General features: G+C 58.6%; 2 protein-coding genes across 2 annotated transcripts in view; one reads left to right on the top strand and one right to left on the bottom strand.

Annotated features, from left to right (window-relative positions):
• CIAO1 (cytosolic iron-sulfur assembly component 1) overlaps positions 1 to 822 on the top strand; it is a 6,460-nt gene extending 5,638 nt beyond the window's left edge. Inside the window, 1 exon segment of the mRNA XM_009635524.2 lies at positions 200 to 822. Coding sequence (XP_009633819.1) covers positions 200 to 564 — 365 coding nt within the window. The 3' untranslated portion in view covers positions 565 to 822.
• Positions 823 to 1,265: 443 nt separating this feature from the next.
• The window catches only part of SNRNP200 (small nuclear ribonucleoprotein U5 subunit 200), a 26,412-nt gene continuing 20,181 nt past the window's right edge, over positions 1,266 to 7,496 (bottom strand). Inside the window, 18 exon segments of the mRNA XM_035891126.1 lie at positions 1,266 to 1,616; positions 1,735 to 1,827; positions 1,921 to 2,002; positions 2,097 to 2,257; positions 2,345 to 2,521; positions 2,613 to 2,756; positions 2,892 to 3,013; positions 3,264 to 3,428; positions 3,575 to 3,764; positions 3,960 to 4,068; positions 4,255 to 4,363; positions 4,654 to 4,805; positions 4,994 to 5,172; positions 5,254 to 5,445; positions 5,764 to 5,991; positions 6,239 to 6,399; positions 7,031 to 7,204; positions 7,418 to 7,496. The exon segment at positions 7,418 to 7,496 is cut by the window's right edge and continues 23 nt beyond it. Coding sequence (XP_035747019.1) covers positions 1,473 to 1,616; positions 1,735 to 1,827; positions 1,921 to 2,002; positions 2,097 to 2,257; positions 2,345 to 2,521; positions 2,613 to 2,756; positions 2,892 to 3,013; positions 3,264 to 3,428; positions 3,575 to 3,764; positions 3,960 to 4,068; positions 4,255 to 4,363; positions 4,654 to 4,805; positions 4,994 to 5,172; positions 5,254 to 5,445; positions 5,764 to 5,991; positions 6,239 to 6,399; positions 7,031 to 7,204; positions 7,418 to 7,496 — 2,661 coding nt within the window. The 3' untranslated portion in view covers positions 1,266 to 1,472.

Genomic DNA, 7,496 nt, shown 5'->3' with positions numbered 1-7,496 from the left:
GGGCCGGGGTTTGGGGGTGGGATGGCAGGGGTAGGGGAGCGGTTGGATGTGATGATCTTAAAGGGCTTTTCCAACCAAAGCGATTCTATGATTCTATGAAGGTGAAGCTCCCGGCCCTTCTTTGCGTGCTGCAGAGCTGCTCGTAACCTGCTGGGGAGAAGAGCGGGCAGGGAGCTGAGGTTATCCTCTTGCCTTCCAGGGGTGGCCTGCAGCGGCACCGACCCCACCTGGAAATGCGTCTGCAACCTCTCCGGCTACCACACGAGGACCATCTACGACGTGGCGTGGTGAGTGGAGGGCGGCAGTGGCAGAGCCACCCGGCTCCGTTTTCTCCCCGTCGGCAGCGTGGGTGACACGCCTGGCGCTGCCCCCCGGGTCTTCGAGGAGAGCGCGTCCTCCGACCCGCGGCAGCCCACTTTCAGCCTGACTGACCACGTGCCCCGGGCGCACTCACAGGACGTCAACTGCGTGGCCTGGAACCCGAAGGAGCCGGGCTTGCTGGCCTCCTGCAGCGACGACGGCGAGATCGCCTTCTGGAAGTACCAGCGCCCCGAAGTTTGCTGAGAGGTTCAACCCTCTGGCACGTCCCCCTGCCCGGCAGCGGGACCCTTCGGCGCTGCCGCCGGGGCGCAGCCCTGTGCCGGTGTGGAGAGCGGGGCAGGGAAGATGGTGCCCAACCTCCTCGTTGGACTTTTGCATGCCCAGGACCACGGGGGTCCCACCGGCCTCGCCGGGGAAGCACAGGGCACTGCTGCCAGGATTCAGCCGGCTTTGGGAGACGGGGCAGGACTTGCTCCCTCGCCTCCCCCCACACTCAATAAATTGGTGTTCTCCAGGCCAAACCCTCCGGCTCTTCCTTTCGGTGCCATCACCAACACCCTCGGGGCGAGTGGAACAGGGGGTAGGTGCTCTCCGGGAGCCGGAGTTGGTGGCATGGGAGGACAATTCCGCTGTGGAGCTGGTTTTATGCCTCACGGCAAAGCGCAGCCCGAGGGGAAGCCTTTAGGTCCGCTCCTGCGGGCTGGCAGGGGGCGTAGCGCTCCTAGAAACAGCCACCAAGCCAACTCTGCCTTAATTAGTTCTGCTAATGAACTTTTTTGAGCCCCACAGCGAAGGCAGAGAGTAGTCGGTGAGTTGGGGGACAGCCTCGGGGTCACAGCAGAGGGGGTCACCCCGGGTTTTGCCCCTCTTTCTCCCCCCCAGCCCCAGCACAACAGAGGACAAGATGGGCTTCGAGATTTATTCAGCCGCCGCAGTCACGCTTCTGCGCGCAGCTCCTGTCTAAAAAACACTGTACAAAGCATCAACACCTTAAAAAAAGAAAACTAACCCAAAAAAACAACAGGAAAATACAGGGAAACCACACAAAAGGAGGGGGACACGAGTGCTATTGTGCCTGGGGTTTGGTGGCTGAACCACAGGGGAATCCTCGCCGGGACCTGCAGCCCCTCGGGGCCCGTTGCGGCCCCGCGTTAGTCGGAGTCGCTGTCGCTTTCTGCCTCCTTCACGTCCACGCTGAACTTGTATTCCTGGTCGCAGCCCATGTAGGCATCGCTCATGAAATACAGCGTGTAGTTGTGCGTCCCCGTAGCCGGGGCCACGAAATCCAACTTCACCTACGTTGGTGAGAAAGAACCGGTGTTGGGGTGGCAGAGGGGAGACCGGGCACCCATCCGGCTTGCCCAAACTGCCAGCGTTTGGGTGCTGAGCACCCCACTGCCCGATCCCACTCACCTTGGCTTTCTGCTGCAGCGTCAACCGCTTGATGGAGATGAGGCTGTTGGATTTGGAGTCGCCGATCACCACCCACCAACCCTCCTCGCGTTTCTGCCAGAGAGCAAAGAGTTAACGGGGGCAAGTGGGGGACATTCCCCCCCCAAACACTTCTGCCACCTCAGTGCCACTGGGTTTGGCACGTACCTGGGGGAAAAGGGGGGCGATGACAGGCCCGGTGACCTCCTCTTCACGCTCCAGCTGCACCAGCACCACCACAGGGCCCCCGCTGTGTGGACAGAACCAAGAGGGTTTTAGGGCACCCCCCCCACCCCGTGCCAGTGCAGCCGCCGAGGGGGCCGCGCCGCCCCTCCCCGCCTCACCTGCGGATGCTCTCTTTCTCCACCACCTCGTAGGAGAGCTCAATGTTGGGGTAACGGTTACAGAATCGAGCGACGTCGGCGATCTGGGCGTCCGAGAGCTGCAGCAGGGCGTTCCGGTCCTCATCCTCCATCTCCATGATGTCAAAGACGCTCTCGACCCCCTGCAAGGAAGAAGTTTTCAGCCCTGCGCTTACCCGGGGCTCCCCGGTGGGCGAGGGCAGGACCATGGCGCTTCCCCCAAGCTTTACCTTGTCCGTGCAGCGCTTGATGTGCTCAGAGGTGAAGTGAGGCAGTTGCTTGAGGTAGGAATCCTTCGACCACATGGCCTGCGTCACCATCTGTGCCAGCTCCATGGCGGCCAGCGCGGGGCTGAGCCAGCCGTTGCTGGACAGCACGTCCACGCAGGCCTGGATCAGCCGGATGGCCTGGAGACGAGGGATGGGGACAGGTCAGAAGGCAGTGACACAAGGCGGTGACGCAGGCAAGGCCAGCAGGTTCCCACCCGCCCCCTCGTACCTTGCTGAGGATTTCCTCAGTGTCCGACTGCAGCTCGGCGCTCAGCTGCATGCGCGACAAGTGAGCCTGCAGCAGGAGGTTGGTCTTGACGTGGGGATCGTTGAATTTGGGGTTGGTCAGCTTGTGGGGAACTTTTTGAGCCAGCTATGGGGAGAAATGATAAATTCCTCAGCGCTTTAGCCCTACAGAGCCGAAAACGCGGGCAGCTTCCTTCCCCCACCCCTGCAGGAGCCCACGTCCGTCCTCTCCGTCCCCCAGATCTGACGCGCTGCCGCTTACCTGCCGCAGCAGGTTGTCCTCGTGGTGCCTGATGGGGATGTTCTCATACTCGGCAGCGTTGGAGATGATTTCAATCAGCCCTCGCACCTTGGTCTTGGCGTTGAGGGACATGCTGAAGAGCTCTGCGGAAGCCAGAGAGGTAGAGGGGTCAGGGAAAACCAGACAGGCATTAAAACCCCACGGTACCAGAGGTGCCTTCGGGCAGGTAACACCCAGCCTTGCGCTGAAGAACAGAGTTTTACACACCCAACCACACACACGGCACCTTGTCTCCATCACCCGCGGCATGGGGAGCGACGCAGAGAGGGGACCGAGAGCGGGAACGCCCGGCGAGCGCTTGTGTGCGGTACCTGTCCCCTGCAGAGCCCTTACCGATGGTGGTGTAGTTGATGTAGTAATAGGCGGCGATCATCCCCAGGTTGAGAGGAGCCACGTCCATCTCGTCCTCGATGCTGATGCACTTGGACTGCTCCAGGTCACTGAGGGTCTGTTCCACCAGCTCAGAGAGGTGATCCGAGAGATGTCTGTGGGACACACCTGCGGGTACAGCAGCGTCGCGACGGGGCTCAGGAACTCCCCAGGACGGAGAAAAGCTGCTCTCGTGAAAGCAGAGCCCAGAGGGAGAGAAGGTCCCCAACATCCTCCAACCCCGTATCCACCAGTGCAGACCCCTCTCTGCTCACCTTGCAGGTTGTAGTAGTTTGGATTCTGAGTCATCCTGCGATACAGGAATGTCCAAGTGAGGTAGTCCACCGCATCCTGCTTGTTTTCGATGGTCTTGGTGACGATCTCGGCGTTGAAGTGATCGTGCATGCAGTGGTCCAAATGTGATTCCACCGGCAGGGGCTCGTAGAGGAATTTCTTAAAGAAATCCTACAGCGGGGCAGGAGTAGAGGGAAGGCGTAAATAAACACCAGCACCTCCCAAATCCCAGAGCACCTCCCAGGCAGCAGGGCTCTGAGCGAGGGTTAGACATCAGCCTGCCCCAAAGCTGGGAGAAGAAATCCACCCCCCCAGGCAGGAGACAGACATTCACAGGCCAGGAATGGTGCCCTGCTCCTCACCCACCTTCTTGGATCCCTGGCACATGATGACACAACGGCCCTCGTCGTCCTGCAGTGGGCGATTAGCGTGGCCCACCATCTGCAGCACGTCGTAGATGGGGTAATCCACGTACCTGGGACACGGAGAGAGAGTTAGTGAAGCTCCATGGAAAGCTACCACCGCACTCCCGCGATTCCCAGCCTCTGCCTGGACAGGGATGAAGCCCTTTGGGATGAGGGCGTCGTTCCCTCGTGCTCAGCGCAGCCTGAAAACCCGAGGAAAGCCACGGCTGCTCTTGCCCGCAGCGTAACACACTCACGCGTGGATCTTGCCGTTGTAGTACTGTGTGTCCATGATGATCACCAGGTGAGCGGCGATGTTCATACCCCAGCAGAGGCTGCGGGAGGCAACCATCACCTGAACCGCACCTGAAAGGTGCAGGGAGAGAGCGGTCAGACCCCTTTGGGTCACAGAAATTGGCGGGGGGAGAAAGATCTGGGGGTTCTGTGCTTGGGTCACTGGATCTCAGCATACAGGGAGGTCCAGGAGAGATGGTGAAGTTTAAGATCGCAGCCTTTTTGGACCCAGGAGGCAGAGAAGCGACAGGAGGCTTGGGCAAGCTGTTATCTCCAGTCTGAAGACTGTGGGCACTGCCAAGCTCCGGGGAAAAGGGTTTAGGGGTAGAAGAAGCGGTGTGTCCTCATCCCGCCCCGCTCACCAGAGCTGAAAAGCTGCTCCACCACTCGCCGTTCCATGGCGGTCAGCCCCTCATGCAGGTAGCCCACCCCGTTCACGAGCGTCTCCTTCAGAGTGTTGTCGTTCAGCTTGTCCAGGTACGGTACCAGATCCTTCTCTGCGCAGTGCAGGAACCTGCCGGAGAGGGGGAGTAAAGAGACCACTGCCAGGCCCGGCAAGCCTGTCCCTCCCCAGTGTCACAGCAGATGCCTGAGTGATATCTAATGAGACCATTTCCCATCACTAGTTGTCCCCTCAGCCCAACGAAAACAGCCCCAAAACTTGCCCTTGCCTCTGTCAGAGGAGGGCTGCAGCACTGTTACCTTTGCCTCTGGACATCCGAAGCGCACGTGGTGAGGATGTTGATGGCCGTGAGCCGCGTCTGCTTGCGAGATGGGACGAAGACGATGACCGGTTTTTTGGGCGAGTGCTTCATGATGGCATGGTAGACTGGCTTGGCCATGGAGAGCAGGCGAGTCTGCGTGTGGCTGATGTTGAAACCCTGCAGGGGAAGAGGAACAGGCAGTGACACTGTTTGGAAACGAGGCAGAAGGGAAAGGAGATGAGGTTGCCCAAACCCTACCTGAATGTGGAGCTCCAGGGGCACGGGGCGGACGTTGGGGTGGAAGTTGAAGGTGGAGGTGGCACTGCAGCCCAGCCAGTGAGCCACGTCCTTGGCGTTGGACAGGGACGAGCTGAGGGCCACGATACGGATGGGTCGCTCAATTTGGGAGGAGATGTAGCGCATGCGGGAGCAGATGACCTCCAGCACCGGCTGGGGGCGGGAGAGGGGAGGTTGTAGCAGGACGAGGAGGGGAATGCTGAGCTCTCCGCGTCGCGGTCGCCTCTCCTGGCTGAGCTCTGTACACTTCAGCCCAAGTGCTCTCACCCATAGAGACCCCAGGGGGTCCTGAGCTTCCCAAGGGATACAGCCCTCCTATCTCAGCCCATCCCACAGCTGCGGGAAAAGCTGACCTCAGACCAGCTATTAGGCATCAGCAACCATCCATCCCACAGTGGCTCTACTACCGAAGCCAACACGATGACGAGCACCACCCAAATTAGTAAGCACCTCCTCCCCTCCCAGACGCACCCCATTTTCGCCCCCGATGAGATGCACTTCGTCCACGATGAAGAGATTGACGTTTTGGACATTCTTGCGCTGCTTCCAGCGTCGTGAGAGGATGTCCCATTTCTCAGGGGTGCTGATGATGATGTTCCCTTTGCCCAGCAGCTTCAGGTCGGTGCTGGTCTCCCCCGTCAGCAAGACCACCTTCTTATTGAGACGCTCCTGGAACTTTTCGTACCAGTCCAAGAAGACCTACAAAATAACACAGGGGATGTTGTTGTCAACCTCAAGTCAGAACAAATGCTAATCAATCAGCTGGAGACATCAGCAGGTCGGCAGTGGGATGGGTGTCTCTTGGCTCCCTCAGAGAGACCACAATTATCAAAAGATTCTGGAGTCATCCTGAGGGATGTGACAGCAAAGAAGGGATGAGGAAAAGTGAAACAGGATGAGGAAGCACATCTGAGCCGGACTAAGGCTCCCAGGATGCCGGGCTTACCTGCTCTGCCAGGGCCTCCATGGGGGTGATGTACACGCAGCGTCCCTCCGAATTCTGGAGCAACATCCTCAGGATGGCAAATTCAGCACAAATGGTCTTTCCGCTTCCCGTGGGGGCACCCACAAACACGTTGTCGTCGCTGTTATAAACCGTGTTAAACACTGGAGACAGACAGACGACACAGAAGAGAGCAGTTTAGCAAAATCTCCATGGATTTCTATCAAAGCTCTAGAAACGGGCAGGGGGAAAACACAGCCCAGACCCAGCCTGCACAATGAGGAGCTACAGAAAAAGATGTTTAATACAAGTTTTAGCTCAGGATCCACTGAGCAAAACAGGCTCTTGTCTGTCACGGTAGCTCCCAAGTGTGAATTCCCTACTCTGGCTAAGCCCAGGCAGAGAAACACGGACAGGGCAGCTTTGGTTTGCTCACAACTCCATCCCTACAAGCAGCACAGATGGAGAAGTTTGGGGCCAGGCAGCTCTGTGAAGCTGAGCCGCGGTGTTAGCACAGACACGGCTTCCAGGAGCAAACCTGCTGCTGCCAGACAGCCCCGGACTGCTGGATGTACTTGAGGAATACATCAAAGATATTCTGGCTCATGGAGAAAGATTTCAAGCCATCAAAGCTCTAAGGCTCAGGGAGGCAGAGAGGATACATTATCTGCTACGGAAGCTCTTCGCATTACATGAATAAACCTTTCAAAACCAAGGCAACGGGACTGTGAATACCAAAAGGGCCAGGACTTGCCGAGAGGCAGCTTGGAGGAGGTGAGCAGAGGCAATACCCACCCTGAGTCTGGATAGGGTTGAAGAAAGGGAACTTGTCCTGGTAGAGGCTCTCGAAGGCGCTGTTTCGCAGAGCGGACACAGGCAGCGGCTGCAGATCCAGCAGCTCGGTTGGAGGAGGGTACTTCTCAGGGAGGATCAGGTGGCGGAAGGAAACGGGCAGCTGGGTCTCACAGGCTGTCAGACACAGGAAAAAAACCACTTTTATTTCCAAAAGCACTCCCAATGGTTTCATCTCTGAGCTCCCCTCTGCCAACGGGATCCCCAGCCCTGCTGTCACTTGGATGTCAGAAGTTTTTCCCCCAGCGCAGCACTAGGAGAGGGCCTGAACTACCCCCAGGGAGAACCGCTGCTGTACAACCGAGCCGCTCCTGGCAGAACGAGACTTACAGAGCCAGCGGTCGGAGACCACCCGGATGAAGTACTGCGGGGGCAGCGGCTCAAACACAGGCACGAAGAAGGTGACGAG

This window comes from Egretta garzetta, unplaced genomic scaffold (assembly GCF_000687185.1).
Source record: "Egretta garzetta isolate BGI_Z169 unplaced genomic scaffold, ASM68718v1 scaffold643, whole genome shotgun sequence".
NCBI classification, from domain to species: Eukaryota; Metazoa; Chordata; class Aves; order Pelecaniformes; family Ardeidae; genus Egretta; species Egretta garzetta.
The sequence above is the reverse complement of the archived record's forward strand: the minus strand, read 5'-3'. Positions and strand labels throughout refer to the sequence as shown.